Genomic DNA, 23,474 nt, shown 5'->3' with positions numbered 1-23,474 from the left:
AAAGCAGGTGTCCAAACCCCGGGGTTCCCTAGTTTTCTTTTGGGCCAAACCACCACCTCGCCTCCATAAACGTATCCCCGGTGTCCTCCGTTACACAAAAAGCAACAGTGCAAAGAAATTGCCAGCAATCAATTGCGCGCTTATTCCAAATCCAATTAAAATCCCTTCGTTCAATTAATGCAGCACGACGCAGGGACTCGCACCCGGGCCCTGGCAGCGAGGCCCTTTGTGTGACATTAGGAGGTCTTGCGACTGCCTCTCTCTGTGCCTCACGCTCTTTGTGGCCGGAGTAATTGAACCCGTAATTTATTTATTTGCCTTGTATAAAACGGGGTGTGTTTGTGTCTCCGTCGCCTCCACAAGGGAGCCTTTCATGCCTTTTTCAGTTCCAACAGTTGGACGGTGCCCAAAGCCTTTCTTATTTGCCTATTTAACACATGCTCCACTTTGGTGGCAAATTAACTGGCCCCCTAATGACATAATTAGCAGGACCATCGCCCGGCCCATCAGAGCTCATTCACATGGGTATTGGTATCCGTACTCAGAAGCTGATTTCTCTAATTTGCAGATTTCTCTTACAGTGGTACCTCGGGTTACATACACTTCAGGTTACAGACTCCGCTAACCCAGAAATTGTACCTCGGGTTAAGAACTTTGCTTCAGCATGAGAACAGAAATCGTGTTCTAGCGGCGCAGCGGCAGCGGGAAGCCCCATTAGCTAAAGTGGTGCTTCAGGTTAAGAACAGTTTCAGGTTAAGAACGGACCTCCGGAACGAATTAAGTACTTAACCCGAGGTACCACTGCATTTGCTGAACGTTGGGAGATTCAGGGCAGATTTCCCCTCTTTTAATTAAAAAAGCACACCCTCCTCTTCATTTGGCACGTGGTTAAACTGCGGAACTCCCTCCCACTTTAAAAGAGAATCGGACCCGTTCATGAAAGAGGAGGAGGAAAGGAGGGTTATTGACTCACCACAATGGCTACCCAGATCCTCAGCTCAATGGCTTCAAATGACAAGAAAAGGAAAGTTCGATAGTGAAATGGACTTCTTTGGAAGGTGGAGGAGTCTCCTTCCTTGCAGTTTTTAAAGCAGAGTTTGGATGGCCGTTCTGGTCAGGGATTCTTTATTATTGCTGGGGTGCAGGGTTGGACTAGATGAGCTTTGGGGGTCCCTTCCAGCTCCATGTTTCCGGGAAAGAAAAGGGGAAAGTGCAGGAGGAAGTGTGGAAGAGGCTGTTGCTTAAGGCACATCTGCGTTGCCAAACTCGAATCTTCAGATTGTAAAGATCTTTTGCCTTTTGCAGGTTTGATGAGCTCGGCCCGATGTCTGCAAATGGGGCTGGGCGCTTTTGCGCCTTCACCTTTGCTCTGCCCCTTCCGTTGTGTAGACTTTGGACCCGGCTGTTTACATTCCCCCAAAAAACTTTCTTCCAATGTGTGTAGAGGAGCCCTCTCCTGTCTCCCTGGTCTTTTTCTGCATATAAAATATATTTCTGTTTCTGGCATTTATAGGTGTCGAGGGCTCTTGCTTTTGCCGCCTCTGCAAACCCGGAGTTTGCAGAAGTTTTTTTGCTTTTAAGCAAATAAGTAAAAAATACAGACATGGCATGTGAGGGAAAAGGGAGGACAAAAGACGATGGAGGTGTTGGTGCTGACCTTGAAAGCCCTAAACGGCCTCGGCCCGGAGCGTCTCCACCCCCATTGTTCAGCCCGGACACGGAGGTCCAGCTCCGAGGGCTTTTTGGCTGTTCCCTCCCTGCAAGAAGTGAGGTTGCAGGGAACCAGGCAGAGGGCCTTCTCGGTGGTGGCGCCCGCCCTGTGGAACGTCCTCCCCCCAGATGTCAAGGAAATAAACAACTATGATTTTTAGAAGACATCTGAAGGCAGCCCTGATTAAGGAAGTTTTTAATGTTTGATGTTTTATTGTTCTTTTAATTGTGTTGGGAGACACCCAGAGTGGCTGGGGAAACCCAGCCAGATGGGTGGGGTATAAATGATAAATTATTATTACTACTACAGTGGTACCTTGGTTCGCGTACGTCTTGGATTACAAACGCGTCAAACTTGGAAGTGCATATCCCGGTTTGCAACCTTTTTTTGGACAACAACCCATTTCTTTTGGATTGCAAACAATTTTTGGGGGGGAGGCCCCATTGGTGAAAGCGTGCCTTGGGTTACAAACCTGTTTTGGTTTACAAACAGACCTCCGGAACGGATTATGCTTCTTAACCAAGGTACCTCGCGTTAAGAACTTAATTCGTTCCAGAGGTCCGTTCTTAACCTGAAACTGTTCTTAGCCTGAGGTACCACTTTAGCTAATGGGGCTTGCCGCCGCCGCACAATTTCTGTTCTCATCCTTCTTTCTTAATTTAAAATAAATACATTTATGAGAAAACAGACGTACATACAAGTAAACAAACATACAATCAAGCAAATAACATCAAAATCAAACAAGCCACCACACTATAAGATACAAGATTAATATAATTAGCATCATATATACTCCTGATACTGAACACAATTATAAAACTTCCAGAGAAAAAAATTAAAACTGACTTCCAGTTAATCTCACTGTACTTTATCTGTCCATTACTTTATACCGCACAGTTACGTATTTCTTATATAATTTATTTTTACCTCCCTACGAACTTATATTTATACAATACAGGGATCAGTCTAATTCTGCCAAAATGTTTCCTTTTATTCCATAGTTTTCTAAATATTCTTTAAAGATTCCCCAATCCTTATAGACTTTTTGTTTCGGTTGGCCTCTTACTCTTCCTGTTGTTTTCGCTGGCTGCAAAGCAAAGTTCTTAACCCGAGGTACTATTTCTGGGTTAGCGGAGTCTGTAACCTGCAGCGTCTGTAACCCGAGGTACCACTGTACTTTGAAGGAACGGAATAACCCACATGTAAAATGTTGGGCTGAGGTTGCTCTCGTTGGGGCAAGACAGCCTGTGGTGTGGGGCGGTGGTTGTCCCAATTTGTTACTGGTGCTCAAGAGCTGACAGCGCAACTGAGGTCTCCACTGCCGCCGGATCTGGCTTGGCGGACGATGAGGACTGGAATCTTAGCTTGCCTTTAGGAGAACGGTTGCACAGCTCAGTGGCGGAGCAGGGCAGAAGGTCACTGCGTGCAATTACTGGCATCTTCTTATAGGGTTGGGGATGAATCCTTTTTGGACCTCAGCCCCTGGGGAGACGCTGCCAGTCAGAGAAGGAGGTTCTGAGGAAGATGGACCAGTGGTCTGACTCAGAAGGAGGCAGTTTCCTACATTTGCTGTTTACACTAGTCCTTTATTCCCAGCCACGGAGACTGTGATCTTGCCGTATTTCTTCTCCCTTGTATTTACGGGACCAGCTCTCCTGGTCTGCCCTGCAGAGGACCTTAAGGTCCATGAATAACCATAGTTTGGAGGTCCTGGGCCCTAAGGAAGTCAGACTATCCTCCACCAGGACCAGGGCCTTCTCAGTGATGGCTCTGAACTGGTGGAATGCTCTGTCCCAGGAGACTAGGATTTAACCTCCTTCCGCAGGGCCTGTAAGACAGAGCTATTCCACCTGGCTTTCAATTTGAACTTAGCCTGATCTTTTATTCCCCTTCCTTCCTTCCCTCCCCCTCCCCTTTTTATGAAGATTACCCGCTCTGGGATCCCACAGCTAATTCTCCCCTGGTCTCCTCACTGGCCCAAACCGGACTAATTTAGCCAGCTAGCCCTGATGATCATCTAATTTTTATTGGATGGATTTTCTCCCTAAATTGATTTTTGAATTCTGAATTTACTGTTATTCACATTTTATACTGTATTTTATGCTGTTTTTTGTTGTATCAATTAAGTGTTTTAAATTTGTTGTTAATTTGTTGTTAAATTGTTAAATTTGTTGTTAGTTGTTGTTAGCTGCTGTTGTTGTTTTTCTGAACCGGGAAGGGCGGGGTATAAATAAAAATTTATTATTACAGTATTGTTATTATTGGCATTCAAAAAGTCCCACATTCACTCTCTGATGCCTCCAGGTACGGCTAGGAAAGACCCTGGCTGGAACCCTGGAGAGCATCTCCTGCCACTCAGTGCAGAATCACAGAGCTGGAAGAGACTATAGAATAGTAGAGTCGGAAGGGGCCCCTGAGGTTCATCCAGACCAACCCCCTGCAATGCAGAAATCTCTGCTAAAGCATCCTTGGCAGGTGGTCCTCCAACCTCCGCTTAAAAGCCTCCAAGGGAGGAGAGTCCACAGCATCCCGAGGGAGACCGTTCCCCAGCTGAACAGCTCTCAGTCTCAGGAAGTTATTGGCCACACTCCTCTTCCCACGTTCATGTGTACCAGTTTTAAATCATGAGGACTAGATCCCTGCTTCATTTCTAAATGAAAGAACCACAGCTTAAGGGCTCAGTCCCCAGTGGCATGTCCCCAATGCTGGGCCCATGGTCCTGAAACCTTCCCTGCAAAGCCTTTGCTGTGCTCATTTTTCAGAATCACAGAATTGAGCACGAGGGCCCAACCGCTGTAATGTGTGTGGCTCCTCCACAAAAGGTCCAGAGAGCGGCAACACGATCACAGGGCCTTTTCTGCAGTGGCTCCCCATCTGTGGAATGCTCTCCCCAGGGAGGTTTGCCTGGCACCTTCATTATATATACCATGGGTAGGCAACCTAAGGCCCGGGGGCCTGATGCGGCTCAGTCGCCTTCTCAATCCGGCCCCCAGACAGTCCGGGAATCAGTGTGTTTTTACATGAGTAGAATGCGTCCTTTTATTGAAAATGCACCTCTGGGTTATTTGTGGGGCGCAGGAATTCGTTCATTTTTTTCCCCAAAATATAGTCTGGCCCCCCACAAGGTCTTTCAGCCCATGGCTGAAAAGGTTTGCTGACCCCTGCCTTGCAGAGTCGCTGCCAGTCAGTGCAGGCAGTCTTGAGCTTCAATGGACCAGCCTTGTGATGCGGTATAAAATGTCTTTCCGGAGATACTGAGGCCTTTCCCCCTCTTTATCCCTCCTGCCCTGGCAACCTCAGAGCCCCTTGTCCGGGTAGGAGGGAATTTTTGGGATTCCTGACTCCTTCGCCTGCTCATGCGCATTGACCTGATGGGCCCCAAAGAGAGAAAAGGTCTGTGTGCATTTGGAGAAGCCAGAGGGTTTCAATTCTCTGCTGGTACAGAAGACAAGTGGGATGGGAATTTATAGAGGTTCATCACAACCTATGCAAAGTCCAGAATTCTCTTCTCCCCGTGGTTAGAAACTCGGATATATAAGCCAATCACCAAATGGCACCTTAAACCCAGGTTATAGTTGCCAAAATAGAAAGTGGGATGACGATGCTTCTGCTGCTGCTGCTGATTTCTATACCACTTTATATTTTAAAGGGGGGAAAACCCTCAAAGTCGTTTACAACACATTAAAATATCCAATCAACATAGACGCCGAGAGACAACAGGACTGCTCAAGGTGCCCCGACTATAAAATTGGAGAAATCGAGAGATATATAGCTGCACCGGCAGCATATCTCTTCTTTCTCGTATCCAAAAATGCAAGAAGGGCTTTTACACTCGCCGGAAGCTCAGCTCTGCCCTCACTGGATTCTTTAAAAAAGTCCCATATGCTCAGAGACTTTGCGCCTGTTCACTGGGGGAATATAGGAAGCCCAGAGCACTTGTTCTTTAGATGTCCCTTTTAGGAAGAGGCACAGAGTGAGACCATTGATCCCCTGCTGGTGAGGCTCACTGACCTCCAGGGAATGCAAAAATTCGACCTTTTCCTGTTAGGCAAAAATCATAAGATCATGGTCGCCAGATTCTGTGTACAGATCTGTAGGCACAGATCATCCCCCGACCCGAACTAGTTCGTTAAGAAAATCCCCAAACTCGGTTCCATGGGTGATTCTGGGTCATCTCTCTGCAGTAGCTTATCTTAAAGTTTTAAGTGTCTATACGCTTATCGCATTTATAAATTCTAAATTTACTGTTGTACATTGTTTTAAAGTTACAGATAGGTAGCCGTGTTGGTCTGCCATAGTCAAAACAAAAAAAATTCCTTCCAGTAGCACTTTAAAGACCAACTAAGTTAGTTCTTGGTATGAGCTTTCGTGTGCATGCACACTTCTTCAGATATTTATTGTTTTAAAGGTTTGTTTTCCCTCTGGGATTGTACCCCCAAGTGTGTTTTATAAGCTGGTCTCTGACCGTAATAAATTTTCTATCTATCTATATCCTGTCAAACAATCCAGAATAAAACGAATTCAAGGGGAAATATTTCTGATTCTTCTCTAAGTGACATTTTGATTCCCATTTACTTACTTTACTTACCTAAAAGGTAAATTAAAGGGACCCCTGAGCATTAGGTCCAGTCGCAAACGACTCTGGGGTTGCGGTGCTCATCTCGCTTTATTAGCCAAGGGAGCCGGCGTACAGCTTCCGGGTCATGTGGCCAGCATGACTAAGCCACTTCTGGCGAACCAGAGCAGCGCACGGAAACGCCATTTACCTTCCCGCTGGAGTGGTACCTATTTATCTACTTGCACTTTGACGTGCTTTCGAACTGCTAGGTTGGCAGGAGCAGGGACCGAGCAACAGGAGCTCACCCCATTGCGGGGATTCGAACCACCGACCTTCTGATCGGCAAGTCCTAGGCTCTGTGGTTTAACCCACAGCGCCACCCGCGTCCCTTACTATCTACCTGCTTAATATATAGAGCCTGCCCCTAGCAGACGTGCTCTAGGAAGGCAGGGTGGCGTAGTGGTGAGAATGGCAGACTAGGACCCGGGAGACCAGGGTTCCAGGGTTCAAATCCCCACTCAGTCATGGAGCTCACTACGTGACCTTGGAGTCACTCCCAGCCTCTTAGCCTACCTCTCAGGGTCGTTGTAGGGATTAACTGAGGAGGGGGGGGGGTGAACCGTGTAGTCCTTGGAGAAAAAGGTGGGAGATAAAAGCAATAAATCAGCTCTTGTGCTTGTCTGCTTAAGAAAGCTGGAGGGGCCAGCCAGGTGGAGATGTCAGTGGCCAGGCTGGCACCCAGAGATCTCCATGTGGTTGCAATGGGACCCACGGCAGTTGCAAAACGCGCCTGGCACCTGCCTAATTTCTAACAGTGTTCCAAGGTAGAAATAGGAGAGATTCCCCAAGTCCGAAACCCTGGAGAACCACTTCCACTCAGTTTATTTTTCCGTGGCTATTTGGCCAAACGTTGCTAATGTCGTTTTACAGATTATAAATGTGTCAATCATATAACACGACTTTTGCTTGAATTGTAGTGCTTAGCTTGTTTTTTGTGGCTGCTGCTTTGTTAACCCTTGCAAAATGCGCCTGGGGAATTTCTGGCACTGGGTGGCTTACGGAGAGGTTCACCTTTTATTTTTTAACAATATGTGCATTTCCTCAAAGAGACGGGACGGCCGTGTGTGTAAACGGGAGGAAGGAGGCAGCTTCTCTCATGGTTTCTGTTTTAACCTAGGTCGAACCGTGACTGCCAGATCGACCAGCACCACCGCAATCAATGCCAGTATTGCCGTCTGAAAAAGTGTTTCCGCGTCGGGATGAGGAAAGAAGGTACTCGCCAGTTCTGGGGTGTGTGTGTGTGTGTTTGTGTGTGTGTGATATTTGGAGAGATACAAACTCCAAGGAGGACGACACATATGTCTGTTAACCGAGGTCCCTTGCAGAACCTCAAAAGCTGCCGAATTTATTTCGTGCTACATCACACAACTCATGTCATCAGATGTATCACTTATTTTGGGGTTTATTTTCATCCTCGTGTTTCTGAATCCCATCTTTCCTCCCCTCCTCTCCATCCCCCCCCCCAAGATCTTTATTGAAACGTAACATAGATGCATAATAACCAAAATTCCCAATGATTCCCTCACATAAAATATAATACAATGGTACCTCGGGTTAAGTACTTAATTCGTTCCGGAGGGCCGTACTTAACCTGAAATTGTTCTTAACCTGAAGCACCACTTTAGCTAATGGGGTCTGCTGCTGCTGCTGCACCACCAGAGCACGATTTCTGTTCTCATCCTGAAGCAAAGTTCTTAACCTGAAGCACTATTTCAGGGTTAGCGGAGTCTGTAACCTGAAGCGTATGTAACCCGAGGTACCACTGTACCTAGATTAAATCAGCTACTTAATTATAAAACCCACCACCTACCCACTACTTCCCTCCACAGCAATTCGACTTTTGTGTATTTCTTTCTACCTTTCCCCCTTGCATTCTATGATAAATTATTTTTGTTACGTTCTGATTTTTCCTTCCTTCTTTATTAGTTTTGTTATCGCTTACATTTTTTTATTCTAAGCCTATTAGTGTGTCATTTTTAGAACAATATTTTGACATACAATCTTCGAAATGCTTCCACGCCGTTCTTAACTTTTGATTTGATTGATATCTTATAATTGAAGTTAATTTTGCCAATTTTATATACTCAATTTACAAATCCACTCTTCCTTCGATGGTTTGTCCTGAGATTTCCATTTAGTGGCAATTGCTACCCTGGCAGCTGTTGCATATAAAAAGCCCCCCCCCCTATATGTGGTATGTCTTTGCCCACCAACCTTAACAGATTTTTTATCCTCTCCTCTCCATTTTTATCCTTACATCAACCCTGTGAGGTAGGTTAGGGTAAGAGGCAGCTGCTGGTCCCCAAGGAGAAAGCAAGAGAAAAGGAAAAGAAGGAAAAAATGAAAAAAACTTTTGTTGTTTAGTCGTGTCCGCCTCTTCGTGACCCCCTGGACCAGAGCACGCCAGGCCCTCCTGTCTTCCGCTGCCTCCCACAGTTTGGTCAAACTCATGCTGGTAGCTTCGAGAACACTGTCCCACCATCTCGTCCTCTGTCGTCACCTTCTCCTTGTGCCCTCCATCTTTCCCAACATCAGGGTCTTTCCCAGGGAGTCTTCTCTTCTCAAGAGGTGGCCAAAGTCTTGGAGCCTCAGCTTCAGGATCTGTCCTTCCAGTGAGCACTCAGGGCTGATTTCCTTCCGAATGGAGAGGTTTGATCTTCTTGCAGTCCATGGGACTCTCCAGTCTCTCCTCCAGCACCAGAATTCAAAAGCATCCATTCTTCGGCCATCAGCCTTCTTGATGGTCCAGTAGAGTAAAAGGACTCCTGGCTCTCTGCAGCTACATATGATGTCCATTCTTTAAGTTCCAATCCATTCTGTCTTCTATAATCTATTTTTTAATTTTTGTTCCGCTGAGCGTCTGGCACGGCTGGCACCCAGTACCCGCTGGATGGCAGAAGTGGACTCAACTGGCAGGACTCAACTTTGCAGACGGGCTGACCTTTGGTGAAATCTGCCAGCCACCCACAGACCCGACCTGAAAGAGAGTTGTGTCAGGGAATCAATGCTTAGGAGCTGCCGTACGTCAGCAATGCAAAGGGGTCAAAAGTCCGACACTGGCACGGATAACCCTGGGTCAAAGTGCCTGGCGCCAGCTGGAACGCAGCAGAACCAGGGTTCAAAATAAGCCAGGAGTCAAATGTATTTTGCACCTGACTCAGCCATTTGAGGGATACGGGTGGCGCTGTGGGTTAAACCACAGAGCCTAGGACTTGCCGATCAGAAGGTTGGCGGTTCGAATCCCCGCGACGGGGTGAGCTCCCATTGCTCGGTCCCTGCTCCTGCCAACCTAGCAGTTCAAAAGCACTTCAAAGTGCCAGTAGATAAATAGGTACCACTCCGGCGGGAAGGTAAACGGCGTTTCCATGCACTGCTCTGGTTCGCCAGAAGCGGCTTAGTCATGCTGGCCACATGATCCGGAAGCTGTAGGCCGGCTCCCTCAGCCAGTAAAGCGAGATGAGTGCTGCAACCCCAGAGTCGGCCATGACTGGACCTATGTTCAGGGGTCGCTTTACCTTTACCTTTCATCCACTTGCAACTGAGTGAAGATGCCTGGGAGCCAGGTTTCACAATCAGCATGAATTTCAGGAACCAAAATGCTTTCTCTGTGCAGCCTGAGCAGGAGCAGTGAACAACGTTATAGTGAATTGTTGTTGCTTGTCTTCGCTTCCCCCACTGCCCTGCTCAGAGTCGTGAAGGATATTCCTACTTTATGAATGGTCCGTGTCACCATTAAGAAAAAGAAGTCAGAACAAGCCAGTATATAGTATACGGATTGTCCCTGGATCAAGTGACTTTCCTTTTTTAAGCTCTCAAAGTTCTCAACCTGGCTCAAGGTTGTCCTCTGAACTAGGCAGATGTTTAAGTGAGAATCACTCACAATGAGTCCATTATTTGGAAAATAAGACTTGCCCCAAAATGCCAAGTGGGAATTCTGTTTTGGAGACCGTAGCCTCAGTTTAAGAAGCCATTTGGCTATGATATGTTTTACTTTTTATTTTATTTTTTTGATACAAATTTTGATAATTTTTTCAACATATCATTTTCAACAGTAATTAAACATACTTTCATTTCTTACACCATTTTTTTTTACTTCCATCAACCACATCTGAAAATTTTCCAGTCTATTCACTTAATATACATTTCTTACTTCCACTATTACATTTAACTCTCAAAACTAAAATCTCTATTCTTTCTCTACTTTACAATATTTCATATATTTCTCCTTACAAAACGTCTTGTAGTCCTACTAGCGTAATTTGTTGATTACAGTTGCTCTTCAAATAGTTTGTATATTTCTTCCAATCTTCTGTGAATTTCTGGTTTCGAACCCTTCCTGTCATTTTATCTATTTCTGCATAGTCCATTAATTTTGTCTGCCATTCTTCTTTCTTTGGAATTTCTTCTCGCTTCCATTTCTGGGCTAACATTGCTCTTGCCGCTGTTGTTGCATATAAAAACAATTTAACATCTTGCCTATTAATATCTTCACCACTTTTTATTTTATTTTTCAGCTATATATTTCCACAAATTTCACATGTATTGGCGACTGAAACCTTGGTTTTAGGAGCCATTTGGCGCCTAGCTCATCTATCTTGAGTTTCTAAAACTGCATCTTAGAAAGCTGCACCAGTCTGTTTAAGGTAAAGGTAAAGGGACCCCTGACCATTAGGTCCAGTCATGGCCGACTCTGGGGTTGCGGCGCTCATCTCGCTTTATTGGCCGAGGGAGCCGGCGTACAGCTTCCGGGTCATGTAGCCAGCAGGACTAAGCCGCTTCTGGCGAACCAGAGCTGCACACGGAAACGCCGCTTACCTTCCCACCAGAGCGGTGCTTATTTATCTACTTGCACTTTGAGGTGCTTTCGAACTGCTAGGTTGGCAGGAGCAGGGACCGAGCAACGGGAGCTCACTCCATCGCGGGGATTCGAACCGCCAGCCTTCTGATTGGCAAGCCCAAGAGGCTCAGTGGTTTAGACCACAGCACCACCCGTGTCCTTAGGGAAGTCATAGGTAAAAGTAAAGGTAAAGGGACCCCTGACCATTAGGTCCAGTTGTGGCCGACTCTGGGGTTGTGACGCTCATCTCGCTTTACTGGCCAAGGGAGTCGGTGTACAGCTTCCGGTCATGTGGCCAGCATGACTAAGCCGCTTCTGGCGAACCAGAGCAGCGCATGGAAACGCCGTTTACCTTCCCGCCAGAGTGGTACCTATTTATCCACTTGCGCTGGCATGCTTTCAAACTGCTAGGTTGGCAGGAGCAGGGACCGAGCAACGGGAGCTCACCCCGTCGCTGGGATTCGAACTACTGACCTTCTGATCGGCAAGCCCAGAGCAAAGGGGAAGCTGAGGACTAGGAGCGTGAGATGGCTGGGGAGGCAGGTTAACATGGGACCTGGTGCGGAGTCAAGAGGCCCTCGCTTTTGCGGAGTGAGCTGCTTGCCTTCAAGGCTGCCGGAGGGCCCAGCGGGTCGCTGTCAAACCGGTAAAACAGGTGGTGTTTGTTTGGAGAGCGCAGGATTTTACAGGCGGGTGAGGAAGGGAGCCTGCAGGCTGGCAGGTCATATGACTCAGTAGCAGTAAAGGTCACAGCTGGAGAGCCAAATACCATCTTGAGAGCGAGAGAGCGAGCACCAAATTATTCCTTTGTTTGGATTTTTGGCCCCGTTTCCACAGGTCTCGTGATCATGCCCCTCGCTTGCCACCCGGGGGAGATCTTGGCCTCGGATCCTGCTTACGAGCTCCTCCCTTCATTGGGAACGGGATAGAGTCATAGAATAGCAGCGTTGGAGGGGTTCCCCACAGGTCATCTAGTCCAACCCCCCTGCGATGCATTTGGAGAACCTTTTGCTGCCTTTGCTGGATCAGACCCCAGAAAGTTCCCTTTGGCCCAGAGGATCCTGCTGAGCCGAAGATTCTGGCATTTGCAGGGGGGTGGGGTGGGCAGGATGACCTCTGTGGTTCCTGCTGTGGTTCTGCTACTGCTGCAGAAGACCCTGAAACGAGAAGTAATCGACTATCAAGTTAAATTAAATAACAAAAATCAAAAAGTTTAAGGAATACGTTAACCTAGAATTAAACAAAGACTTAACGAGATGCCGGCTACAAAACTCGTTTCACTGAACTTTCAAGACCGGTGTTATGTGGTCTCGGCGGCCGCTCCCAGTCACAAGACTAGCTGCCGCATTCTGGATTAGTTGTAGTTTCCGGGTCACCTTCAAAGGTAGCCCCACGTAGAGTGCATGGCAGTAGTCCAAGCGGGAGATACCCAGAGCATGCACCACTCTGGTGAGGCAGTCCGCAGGCAGGGAGGGTCTCAGCCTGCGTACCAGATGGAGCTGGTAAACAGCTGCCCTGGACACGGATTTGACCTGTGCCTCCATGGACAGCTGTGAGTCCAGAATGACTCCCAGGCTGCGTACCTGGTCCTTCAGGGGCACAGTTACCCCATTCAGGACCAGGGAGTCCTCCACACCAGCCCGCCCGCTGTCCCCCCAAAACAGTACTTGGGGGTATTTAATGATGTTGTTAGGTGGAAGAAAGCACCTGAGCAGGAGCCCTCCTCCTGTCCCCCAGAAACGGTACTTCTGTTTTGTCAGGATTCAACCTCAATTTGTTAGCCGCCATCCATCCTCCAACCGCCTCCAGACACTCACACAGGACCTTCACCACCTTCACTGGTTCTGATTTGAAAGAGAGGTAGATTAGTTGCAGTTTCCGGGTCACCTTCAAAGGTAGCTCCATGTAGAGCGCATTGCAGTAGTCCAGGCGGGAGATAACCAGAGCATGCACCACTCTGGCCTTAACCAGTTCTCTCTGCTTGCTTCCCTCAGCCGTCCAGAGGGGCCGGATCCCTCCCACCCACTCCAGCGCCAGCCCCAACGCCCTGCCCAGCGGCGAATACTACAACGGGCAGCCCGTCTCGGAGCTGATTTCACAGCTTCTCCGCGCCGAGCCCTACCCCACCGCGCGCTTCAGCTCCCAGTACGCCCAGCAAGGCAGCGTGATGGGCATTGATAACATCTGCGAGTTGGCGGCGCGGCTCCTCTTCAGCACGGTGGAGTGGGCGCGAAACATCCCCTTCTTCCCCGACCTGCCCGTCTCGGACCAGGTGGCGCTGCTGAGGCTCAGCTGGAGCGAGCTCTTCGTCCTCAACGCCGCGCAGTCTGCTCTGCCGCTGCACATGGCGCCGCTGCTGGCTGCCGCCGGTTTCCACGCGGCTCCCATGTCGGCCGACCGCGTGGTCTCCTTCATGGACCAGATCCGCATCTTCCAGGACCAGGTGGAGAAGCTCAACCGGCTGCAGGTGGACCTGGCGGAGTACAGCTGCCTCAAAGCCATCGCCCTCTTCACCCCAGGTGAGCACACCGGCCGGAGCCATTCCCGGCTGTATTGAGGCGGCTCGAGCGAGTGAGCCAAGCCGCGTGTTTGGCTGTTGCAGAATTGCTCCCTGAATTTGGAGGTTTTTCTCTCTCTGGATGAAAATGCTTTGTTGAAGTAAATCAAAATGGCATAAAATCACAGTACTAAGAAGCAGAGCAGTAACAACAACAACAACAACAATTTTATTGTATAGCATTATTATTATATAATAATAATTATTATATATTTTCATAATTGTGCAATTAGTTATAATTATCAGGTATTAATTATATAATATAACAGTTGTTTAAGATATTATTTGATTATTTCTTTAAAACATTTAAATGAACTTTTCAATTTGTGGAAATTATTTTAAACCTCAAAACAAATCTCTCATATCCTTTGACTTCCATTCCATGGAGTTCTTTCCTTTCCTCATTAAGCTGCTATATGACTTATATTTTACCCATTAGATACATTAATTCTAAATGATTAACCTACCAATTCTCTCATCTGCTGCTATACTTCAAATCCTACATACGTTTTCATATAACCATGATATTTTTTTTTCAAATACAGTGGTACCTCGGTTCTCAAAACGGCTTAGTTGCCGAACAAATTGGCTCCCGAATGCCGCAAACCCGGAAGTGAGTGTTCTGGTTTGCGAATGTTTTTCGGAAGCCGATTGTCTGGTGTGGCTTCTTGCTTGTAGTGCAGCCAATCGGAAGCCATGCCTTGGTTTTCGAACGGTTTTGGGAGTCAAATAGATTCTTGGAACGGATTAAGTTCAAAAACCAATGCACCGCTGTATTTCAAAAAATATTTCCAAAGACTCCTATTTCCAAAAAGGACCAGAGGAGTTGGTATAATTATAAATATTATAATATTATAAATATTATAATATTATAATATAATTATAGTAAAGGTAAAGGGACCCCTGACCATTAGGTCCAGTCGTGGCCGACTCTGGGGTTGCGGCGCTCATCTCGCTTTATTGGCCAAGGGAGCCGGCGTACAGCTTCCGGGTCATGTGGCCAGCATGACTGAGCCGCTTCTGGCGAAACAGAGCAGCGCACGGAAACGCCGTTTACTTTCCCGCCGGAGCAGTACCTATTTATCTACTTGCACTTTGATGTGCTTTCAAACTGCTCCGAGCAAGAGGAGCTTAGCCCGTTGTGGGGATTTGAACTGCCGACCTTCTGATCGGCAAGTCCTAGGCTCTGTGGTTTAACCCACAGCACCACCCGCGTCCCTAAATTATAATTATAATTTAATTATTTATACCTTGCCCATCTGGCTGGGCTGCCCCAGCCACTCTGGGCAGCTCCCAGCACATCTGGAAACATAATAAAAGTCAAACATTGAAAACCTCCCGATACAGGGCTGCCTTCAGATGTCCTCTAAAAGTTGTGTAGTTCTTTGATCTCCTTGACATCTGATGGGAGGGCGTTCCACAGGGGAGCTGCCACTGATGGATAAAATAAAACAATGAGACCACAAATGAACCATTAGTAATAAATTATAATTATAATTATAATTATTATTATTATTATTATTATTATTATTATTATTATTATTATTATTATTATTAGATATAAATTATATGACTTTCTGTAGACCTCCGAAGGTAGCCCTGAATCATGAAGCTTTTGATGTGTGACTGTAGAATCATAGAGTTGGAATCATAGACCCCGCCGGTCATCTAGCAGTGCTGGAATCTTTCGCCCCACGTGGTTCTCAAATCCACAACCCTGAGAATAACAGTCTCAGCGACCGGTGTTTTGAGGTGTTCTTGGTTTGAAGGCACCCAGAGCGACTGGGGTCATGGTGAGTTTGCTTCCTGCAGCTCAGCTTTTGCAAAGCTTTTTGCTTTGCCGGCTCCCTGGCTTTGGCAAAATGCCAGTGCTTCGATGACAGTTGCGGAAGCCGCAAGGACGCTGAGGAGGAATGGGACCCTCTGCCGGCCACAGAGCTTGCGATTCATGCTCCCTCTTCGCCATTTCTCGTCTGCGAGTGGCGCGCATGGAGGCAGTGCCACCTTGTGGTGAGGCAGAGTGCGAGCCTGCCTGCCCAGTGGCAGTCTATCTGGGTTCCTAATGGGTAATTGTGTTGTTGTTTAGTTGTTTAGTTGTGTCCGCCTCTTCGTGACCCCCTGGACCAGCACGCCAGGCCCTCCTGTCTTCCACTGCCTCCCGCAGTTTGGTCAGACGCATGCTGGCACCTTCGAGAACACCGTCCCACCATCTCTTCCTCTGTCGCCCCCTTCTCCTTGTGCCCTCCATCTTTCCCAACATCAGGGTCTTTTCCAGGGAGTCTTCTCTTCTCATTAGGTTGCCAAAGTCTTGGAGCCTCAGCTTCAGGATCTGTCCTTCCAGGGAGCACTCAGGGCTGATTTCCTTCAGAATGGAGAGGTTTGATCTTCTTGCAGTCCATGGGACTCTCAAGAGTCTCCTCCAGCACCACAATTCAAAAGCATCCATTCTTCGGCAATCAGCCTTCTTGATGGTCCAGCTCTCACTTCCATACATCACTACTGGGGAAACCAGAGCTTTAACTATACGGACCTTTGTTGGCAAGGTGATGTCTCTTCTTTTTAAGATGCTGTGGGTAACTGTACACTGTGCAAAAAGGATTCCAGATTAGATGGGCCGCTCTCTTTGGCTTGATCCAGCGGCCAACCTCTTCTGGTATCTTTGTGGAACCTTTACGTCCAGAGGCAGTCTATCTCGGTTCCTAGTTTCTCAGGGGTATTCAGCCACTGTGAGGACAGGATCATAGAATTGTAGCATTGGAAGGGACCCAAGGGTCATCTAGCTCAACCCCCTGCAATGGAGGAATCATTTGGCCAACGTAGGACTCGAACCCGCCACCATGAGAGAGTCTCTACTGTCGGAGCTTATCAGAAGTAGAGACGTGTCTCTACCCCCCCCCAACACACTTTGACTTATTTTATTTTATTTATTTAATCATTTTTTTCAGTACAAACAACAACCGCAAAAAACACATACAACAAAAACCATAATAACACAATTTAACAGTTCAGATTTGAAGACTGATATACCAATGACTACACCTTTTTAACAATATTTCCCCACCTCTCTCTCCTCCCCCTACTTCCCACCACTGTCCGCCTTATCGCTTAAATATTCCTTCCAGATTTCTTCATATTTATCCATTCTTAATTTGAGTCAACATGCAGTTCGTTCGTATGTAGCTAGTCTGTCCATATCGTCAATCCCTGTGCTCAATGGAATCTTTTTGCGGCTCTTCCAATTCATCAAAACAAGTTTTTTTGCTTCTAATATGGCATGGTACATCCATTTTTTTTTTGACCCCTTGTAATCTCCCACGTTTCCGCAATATAATTTAGAATTAAATTCAATTCACCTAAATAACAATTTCTTTTTATTAGTCTTGCTATAAATGTCCTCACCTTGCACCAAAATGACCTTATCATCGGGCAGTTCATCAACATATATACTAAGTTCGCACTTTTACTCCCATACCTCTAGCAGTCGTCTGCACTTGTTATTTTCCTCTGGTAGAGTTTTTGCTGAAGTCCAGTGGACTCTGAATATTATTTGCTGCTGAATAAGTCTTAGTCTTAGATCCACAGAGGCTATTTCTGTTGATTTTATACTTGACTCTCATATATCATTTGTTATCTGTGCCCCTAACTCTTCACTCCATTTTTGTCTATCATATTCTAAATCATATTTCTTCCTGTTGGTCACACACTTTGGCTTGATCCAGCAGCCTCCAGGCCTATGTGGAGCCTCCAGGCCTATGGGCAGTCTATCTGTGTCCCTCGGTTCTCAGAGTTATTTGGGGAGAGGATGGGGCTCTCGCGAACGCTAAGGAGGATGGATGGCGGCTAATGGATTGAGGTTGAATGCTGACAAGACAGAAGTGCTGTTCTTGGGGGACAGGGGGCGGGCAGGTGTGGGGGACTCCCTGGTCCTGAATGGGGTAACTGTGCCCCTGAAGGATCAGGTGTGCAGCCTGGGAGTCATTTTGGATTCACAGCTGTCCATGGAGGCGCAGGTCAATTCTGTATCCAGGGCAGCTGTCCACCAGCTCCATCTGGTACGTAGGCTGAGACCCTACCTGCCCGCAGACTGTCTCGCCAGAGTGGTGCATGCTCTGGTTATCTCCCGCTTGGACTACTGCAATGCGCTCTATGTGGGGCTACCTTTAAAGGTGATACAGAAACTACAGCTAATCCAGAATGCGGCAGCTAGACTGGTGACTGGGGGCGGCCGCTGAGACCACATAACACTGGTCTTGAAAGACCTACATTGGCTTCCAGTAGGTTTCCGAGCACAATTCAAAATGTTGGTGCTGACCTTTAAAGCCCTAAATGGCCTTAGCCCAGTATACCTGAAGGAGCGTCTCCACCCCCATCGTTCTGCCCGGACGCTGCGGTCCAGCACCGAGGGCCTTCTGGCGGTTCCCTCATTGTGAGAAGCAAAGCTACTGGGAACCAGGCAGAGGGCCTTCTCAGTGGTGGCGCCCGCCCTGTGGAACGCCCTCCCACCAGATGTGAAAGCAATAAACAACTACCTGACATTCAGAAGACATCTGAAGGCAGCCCTGTTAGGGGAAGTTTTTAATGTGTGACATTTTAGTGTATTTTCGGTCTCTCTGGAAGCTGCCCAGAGTGGCTGGGGAAACCCAGCCGGATGGGCGGGGTACAAACAATAAATTATTATTATTATTATAACCGTCTCCTCTGTTTCAGACGCCTGCGGCCTCTCGGACCCTGCTCACGTGGAGAGCCTGCAAGAGAAAGCGCAGGTGGCGCTGACGGAGTACGTCCGCTCGCAGTACCCCTCGCAGCCCCAGCGCTTCGGCAGACTCTTGCTTCGCCTCCCTGCGCTGCGGGCCGTCCCCGCCTCCCTCATCTCGCAGCTCTTCTTCATGAGACTGGTGGGCAAGACCCCCATTGAGACGCTTATCAGGGACATGCTCCTCTCGGGAAGCACCTTCAACTGGCCCTACGGGACGGGGCAGTGAGGAGACGACGAGCGCGCGGAGTTCCCGGGACCTGCCTTCCAGCCCCACATCTGCCCTGTCCGTTCCCGCGGCCGCCGCACCGACAGCCTGGATGTCCCCCGGCACCACCCGATTCCCCCAAATCGAGGCGGCGAACTCTGTGCAATTTTTTCCCCGTTTCAGGGGGTGGGGTGGGGGGGTCACCCTCCCTGCTGTGACTGCCTCTACCCCCACCCAGTGCCAAGAGAGGGGCAGGGCGGGCGTCCGTTGGGAAGGTCTCCTTTTCCGTTCCGTTGTGGGCGCGGGAAATGTAGCGTCCTTGGTTTCGTTTTCCTGGTTTTGTTTCGTTTATCCACTCCAAGCTTCGAGCAGACGGACGGTTCCCCTGGAGGCTTTGCTGGGGCTTTGCTTATGCCCCCCCAACTTCCTTGATACTTGGGTCTCATGAGAGGGGGGGAGCCTGACCCCCTCTCCCAACCTCCCCTCTCACCCCCATTTCTCTCGATCCGCCTTCTGCCGCCTGATGCCCCTCCCCAGATGTTATGTGACACCCCACCACCCAACCAGTGTGGCCAAGGGGTCTGGGGTGACGGGGAGCCCCAAAGCAGCCGTGAACCGAGACCGAGGTGGATTGGGTCCCCAGTGCAAATCTGCAAGCCTGGAAGCAAGCCAGATTTTTGCATACTTCGAAGCGGGGAGGTATTTTGAGAGAAAAATCTTTTTTTGCAATGGGGTGAGGTGTGGGGGGCGTTAGTTTGGGGTGCACCTAACGTTCAAACTTCCCAGATGTCAGGGTGCAACCCTGCGTGGAACCAAGGCAGATAGGAGAATTTTCTTTCCCGCAAGCAAAGAGCGCCCCTAAGCGCGTGCAGAAGGCACCAGGTCCAGCTTCTGGCATCTTCAGCTTAAAGGACCTTTGGGCAGAAGACCCAGGCAGGTGCTCCCCCAGGTTACGTGGACTCAGTATAATTTCCTGTGCTCCTATTTGGATCTGCCTGCAGTTCAGACTCATGTGGACCAGAGTCTTGATTCACTGCCAGTAACACTAGGACTAGAATCTTGCATTACTGTCTAGGTACTGCCAGCCTTCCAGGGTGGGGGCACAGCTCAGCGATGGGACACCCCCTCTGCACCCTGAATAATAATAATTTATTATACCCCGCCCATCTGGCCAGGCCTTCCCAGCCGCTCTGGGCGGCTTCCAACAGGATATTAAAAATAGAAGAAAACATCAAACATTATAAACTTCCCTAACAAGGGATGCCTTCAGATGTCTTCTAAAAGTCAGGTAGTTGTTGTTGACATCTGACAGGAGAGTGTACCGCAGGGAAGGTGCCACCACCAAGAAGGCCCTTTGCCTGGTTCCCTGTAACATCACTTCTTGCAGAGAGGGAACCGCCAGAAGGCCCTCGGAGCTGGACCTCTGTGTCTGGGCTGAACGATGGGGGTGGAGACGCTCCTTCAGGTATACTGGGCTGAGGCCGTTTAGGGCTTTAAAGGTCAGCACGAACACTTTGAATTGTGCCCGGAAATGTCCTGGGAGCCAAAGTAGGTCTTTCAGGGCTGGTGTTATGTGGTCTCAGAGGCCGCTCCCAGTCCCCAGTCTAGCTGCTGCATCCTGGGTTAGTTGTAGTTTCTGGGTAACCTTCAAAGGTAGCCCCACGTAGAGCGCATGGCAGTGGTCCAAGTGGGAGATAACCAGAGCATGCACCACTCTGGCGAGACAGTCCGCGGGCTGGTAGGGTCTCATCCTGCGTACCAGATGGAGCTGGTAAACAGCTGCCCTGGACACAGAATTGACCTGCGCCTCCATGGACAGCTGTGAGTCCAAAATGTCTCCCAGGCTGCACACCTGGTCCTTCGGGGGCACAGTTACCCCATTCAGGTCCAGGGAGTCTCCACACCTGCCCACCCCCTGTCCCCCCAAAACAGTACTTCTGTCTTGTCAGGATTCAACCTCAATCTGTTAGCCGCCATCCACCCTCCAACCACCTCCAGGCACTCACACAGTGTCTAGCTCCTCCAGGTCAGGCTGCAAACGACCCCTTGCCCCCGAACCCTGGGGAGAAGCTGCCAGCCAGTGTAAGGCAACATAGAGCTGGGTGTGGCTCAGAGAAAGACACCTCCAATTGCTCCTGCTTTTACAAATCGGCTCTTGATTTAGACTCCATGAGGACTAGAATCTTACATTAGGGGCAAGGACCCAAACTCAGAAAGACCAAGGGGTCTCAAACGGGGTGTGTGCTGTGAGCCTCCTCTTCTCAGGGGCTCCCGGACAGAGCGTAAAACACAGGCTGGATAAACAAACTGCTTGGACAACAAACCTGCAGAGGTGGACTTGGTCGCTAGCAGGTTTCCGTCCACCACAAACACGAGACACATTTTGACATGCTCAGCACCGCTGCCCCCTTACTTGTGATGGAAGCTGCCTGCCCCACTTCTCCGTCCGCAGTGGGGGAAATCCGCCTCGGCTGGGGGGCGCTCCCTCCATGTTTGTTGAAGATGCTATGCAAAATAATTTTGAGCTGCATGCAATTTGAAATATACTGACGACTTTGAAAAAACAGCGATCTCCCTCTTTTTGCTACTGGATTCCGGCTTCCTTTGCCGGTCAGATCAGTTTCGACTGAGACACTAAAAAATGAAAACAACCCCCCCCCCCCGGCTGCTATTTTTGTCATGGATCATTCTTTTCCCTCCAGCCTGCAGACCTGCTCTAAGGATCTCCGCTTGGCTTGTGTGTCCTCTCAGTGAATTGCCCTCAAACCCATTTTCCGGAAGGGGAAAACTGAGGCCAGAGGACTATTCCCCCTGCATTCTACAAGTCCATGGGAGTGATGTGCCTCTAACTCAGGTCTCCCAGATCCAAAGTACCGGTTGTAATCTATGCAATCTATCCCCCAATTCTGCATCAAGGAAATTCAGATTCTGCGCTTGGAATAAAATTATGTTTTGTTTTGTTTTTTTTAAATGGTGAAAATCAGATGTGCTTTTTTTAAAAAAAATATATCCCAGTTTTATGATGTGAGGTTCCTGAAGAACGTCCCGGGTTGGGAAGGACACAGGTGAGGTATAAAGAAATTTGCTTTTTTCATAGAATTGTAGGGTTGGCAGGGAACCAAAGGGCAATCTACCCCCTGCAATGCAAGAATTGCAGCTAACCCAAACAGAGCTAGGCCCTGCCAGGCTGGGTGTGTTGAATCTGCCACCTGACCCGCACTGGCCAATCCCGTGCCCCGAGCATCAGAGGTAGACTGCGCTTCAAACTGGAGGCTCTATTGAACTACCATGGCTGAGAGCTGCTGCTGCCCCTCTTATTCTTCAAGCCCCCCTTGAAGGCAAAGTTCTTAAGAGGAAGTTTTGCCAGGGGCTCCATGCAGAAATTGCCTGGTCCGGTCTCCGAAGAGGGTGGGCACAGAGCTGCTGCCTGCCTGTGTTCAGTTGTGAGCCAGCCCTTAGCCCAGAACCATGAGGTCTATAAACTTAATGGTCTCTTTTGAGAAAAAGGCCAGAGCATGGGCTCTGTATAGCAAAAAGTTTCCAGGTCCCCCCCCTCCCCCAGTTCCATTAAATCCCAGGTTTATTCTCTGTCTGAAACTCACGGGCAGTAAGTGGACCCAATTTAAAACTAAAAACTATGCACTTTGAGGTCTCTCTGAATTCTGTGGGAGTTTGGGTACCGTTCTTAATTAAAAGCCATAGAGAGAGAAATGTCCCCCCAAAGTTTCGATTCAGTGGGGCCGTGTCCAGCATCTGTGGCTAGTGGTCCCGAGTTCAAGGTCCCTTGGATACAAATCGTACTCATTAATTACCCCCCCCCCCCCGTTCGTGGAAGCCGGATTTGGGGGTCCGGATGGATGGAGAGGGTGATTTGTGCCAACCAAAATGTCGAAAAGAGGGGAAGGAACGGCTGGCGGGTTTGATTTTGTTGCAGACGCCTCCTTTTCTGATTTGATGCACAGCCAATGAAACAATAAATATTGTTTTTCTTAGGACGGCAGTGGTTGGTTTGTGTTTATTGGAGGGGAAAGGGTTTGGAGGGGGTGGGGAGAAGCGGTGTCATTGTTTTAAGACGATTCAGCACAGGTAAAGTCCTTCCTGCGGCACAAAGTTAAACTGTGGAACATCCTGCCACAGGAAGCAGGCTGGAAGGCTTTAAAAGAGGACTGGACAAATTCACAGAGGAGAAAGCTATTTGGAGACAGCGATTCTTCTGAACAACCATTGCTCCCACTTACTAGAATCATAGAGTTGGAAGAGACCCCAAGGGCCATCGAGTCCAACCCCCTGCCAAGCAGGAAACACCATCAGAGCACTCCTGACATATGGTTGTCAAGCCTCTGCTTAAAGACCTCCAAAGAAGGAGACTCCACCACACTCCTTGGCAGCAAATTCCACTGTTAAACAGCTCTTACTGTCAGGAAGTTCTTCCTAATGTTTAGGTGGAATCTTCTTTCTTGTAGTTTGGATCCATTGCTTCGTGTCCGCTTCTCTGGAGCAGCAGAAAACAACCTTTCTCCCTCCTCTAATTTTAATCCAGAAAAAGCTGACATCTTTTGGGGATCCTCTGTAATCGCAGGGTGAGGGGCTGGTCTGGAGGACCCCTGGGGGGCCCTTTCAGCTCTGCAATTTGATCTCAAACGGCTACAAAACACACCTGGATCTTCACAGCCAGCATTCCCCACTTTTATTAAAGGAACAATTAAAAACACGCACATACACACAACTGGTTACCCCCCTCCCCAGCCCCTCTGAAACCCCCAGCTGCCCCACACTCAAATCGATAAACC

The 23,474-nt window shown here is 48.5% G+C and overlaps 2 protein-coding genes across 2 annotated transcripts in view; both read left to right on the top strand.

Annotated features, from left to right (window-relative positions):
- NR2F6 (nuclear receptor subfamily 2 group F member 6) overlaps window positions 1-22,679 on the top strand; it is a 30,694-nt gene extending 8,015 nt beyond the window's left edge. Inside the window, exons 2-4 of the mRNA XM_081895756.1 lie at window positions 7,447-7,541; window positions 13,161-13,685; window positions 18,431-22,679. Of these exons, the coding sequence (XP_081751882.1) occupies window positions 7,447-7,541; window positions 13,161-13,685; window positions 18,431-18,705 (895 nt within the window). The 3' untranslated portion in view covers window positions 18,706-22,679. The remainder of the gene's footprint in view (window positions 1-7,446; window positions 7,542-13,160; window positions 13,686-18,430) is intronic.
- The window catches only part of BABAM1 (BRISC and BRCA1 A complex member 1), a 192,886-nt gene that overhangs the window by 76,402 nt on the left and 93,010 nt on the right, over window positions 1-23,474 (top strand). The gene's annotated exons all lie outside the window — the stretch shown is intronic.

Source organism: Podarcis melisellensis, assembly GCF_964234715.1.
Source record: "Podarcis melisellensis genome assembly, chromosome: 18".
Taxonomy (NCBI): Eukaryota; Metazoa; Chordata; class Lepidosauria; order Squamata; family Lacertidae; genus Podarcis; species Podarcis melisellensis.
The sequence above is the reverse complement of the archived record's forward strand: the minus strand, read 5'-3'. Positions and strand labels throughout refer to the sequence as shown.